General features: G+C 35.7%; 1 protein-coding gene across 1 annotated transcript in view; it reads right to left on the bottom strand.

The window, feature by feature from the left end:
* LOC118404893 (protein eyes shut homolog) overlaps positions 1–1,832 on the bottom strand; it is a 21,813-nt gene extending 19,981 nt beyond the window's left edge. Inside the window, exon 1 of the mRNA XM_035804274.1 lies at positions 1,757–1,832. Within this exon, the coding sequence (XP_035660167.1) occupies positions 1,757–1,832 (76 nt within the window). The remainder of the gene's footprint in view (positions 1–1,756) is intronic.
* Between the last annotated feature and the right edge of the window lie 435 nt (positions 1,833–2,267).

Below are 2,267 nucleotides of genomic sequence, written 5' to 3'. Positions count from 1 at the left end.
TATATGTATGTCGTTTAAAAAACAAAAGGCTTAAGTTTTTACATTAAGAAAAATGGTGCACACTGTACTACAAATCTGTAAATATCAACTATCATAAATCAAAACATACATTTCAGAATACTAATCTAATATAGTACAGTACATGAAACCTTACATGCATCACAGACCAACACAGGGTACAAACATGCATAATATGGTCACAACAAACAGCATAGAATCACATTCATTTAGTAGAGGGTTAAGAACATCTGACATGATGCTAGGTTGACAGGTATCAATCAGGAACAGTCAACAATACTTAAATTCTCAACGGCAGAGAAAAATGCATTCAAAATTTATATAAAGATAGGTTTCTATTGCATTTGAAAGTATTTTCTGAAAACAGTATGTTGTACACATTGTTGACTGTCCCATAAATAGCATTGGTAAAAGGGAATGAGACAGCATCAACATGTAATGAAAAGTGAGGATGACAGGAGAATGAAGCCATTAGGTTAGGATACACACTTCTCTACTACAAACCATGCTTGAGCCATGCCTATATGTGGATATAACATACCTCCTAAAGCTCTTACTAGTATTCCTTTATTTGGGGTGAGTGGAGTAACTTGAAACGAAACTCATGAAAAATATTGGTGAAATTACCAACAAAATACATGTAAAAAAACATTCTAAAACATTTTTTTTTTACAAAACCAAAATCTTGTTTGTTTTACACATGTGAAAAAAATTCATGATTTCAATGAAAATGGTGCAAAATTCAATGGAAGCAGAAACTTTCAAAATATTTCAAAATATCCCAATATATCCTGGTGGTTTTTACCAGCCTAGAGCCAACCACCACTGATAGTGCAGAAGCAATATCTTCAGAGCTGCGAGGAAAGCTAAGCAAAGAATGCCTGGTGTCCTGAGACAAAAAACTTTCTTTATAACTAGTAAACTGCAATATCTGTGCATTCAGCACCAAGGAGAGGTCCGTTCCCAAACACATTGGAACAAGTCATGAAAGGTTTTCAGAACTCTTTCTTGTCATAGCTGGGTCTGGAGTCCCTGATAATAAAGCAGACTTGCATGCCATCTTCTAAATTCAGACTAGCCTGTGCAATTTCTGAAGGTTCCATCAGAAATAAGCCAGTTGTATGGTAGTTATTGTGGAGGTTTGCGAGTGAGTGAGTGAGCCTGCGATATCACTAGAAAATCTGTGGAAAACAGATTTGCAATCCTTTCTCCTGCAAATTTTCCTAATGATTCATTATCACCACAATGTTTTGCCTTTGTCTTGAATATTGCACTGTCTTGGCTGGAGAGAACGTTTGTCGATGACAGGACACGATCATGTGAGCTTGATCTTTGCATTGCCATCTTTGATTGGTATTCAGTTCCATGCGTTACTGTTTTTGCCGTCTTCCTGTTTTAAAAAGTTTGGACCACTTATGGGTGATATTCTGACTCCAAAGTTGGATGTAGCAATAACAGTTGAAGTCTTGACTCTGAAACAAAAGATATATTTGCATGTCTGGTCTAAAATGAATAAAATATGCAAGTCATAAAAACATTCTAATGAAATGGCAATACACAAAAATAAATTCAAGAAATAAAAGCAAAAAATATCTTTGAAAAACCAATAAAATCCTGCAACGAAAACAAAATTTCAGACAAAAAAATGATGAAATAAATACTACTACAAAGTTACATATGATAACTGTAAAACATTATTGACCAAAGCATATCGGAAATATCAATAACAAAAAATTACCTGTAATCACATTGCTCAGCCCAGGAACTGTTCTTGCTTCTTTTGTGGCACTTGAATACTCCTTCTCAAAGGTCATTATTCTTGAAAACCGGCTCTATTTCATACAAGTCAGAGTATGAAGGTGGCAATGTAATACTCTGTTTACTTGATGTAAGGAATGCCGTGGTTGTTACAGGGAACTCACATAAAAATTGACAAGGACATCTTTGCCGCGGTTGGCAACGGAACTCTGGCAGGTGACATGCTTTAAACTTCTTTTCAGTTGCCATCTGTTCATCGACTCCAATGATGGCAGATTATTTTGGACACTCTCGGAGAGAAATTCTGACTTCATAAGTTTCAATGTTGTTGTTTCCTAACGCCATGGCATCCATTGAGGGTAATGATGTCGGGAAGCTTTGTCGCACTTGTGACTTTGTTGATGTAAACATCGGTGTGAGTTTAGTTGTGAACATCAGTGAGACCAGTTATGATAGTCATGATATTGAAGTCATGGTATTGAAACTTGATT

This window comes from Branchiostoma floridae, chromosome 17 (assembly GCF_000003815.2).
Source record: "Branchiostoma floridae strain S238N-H82 chromosome 17, Bfl_VNyyK, whole genome shotgun sequence".
Classification (NCBI taxonomy): domain Eukaryota; kingdom Metazoa; phylum Chordata; class Leptocardii; order Amphioxiformes; family Branchiostomatidae; genus Branchiostoma; species Branchiostoma floridae.
Note: the sequence above shows the minus strand (reverse complement) of the source record. Positions and strands in the feature narration are given on the sequence as shown.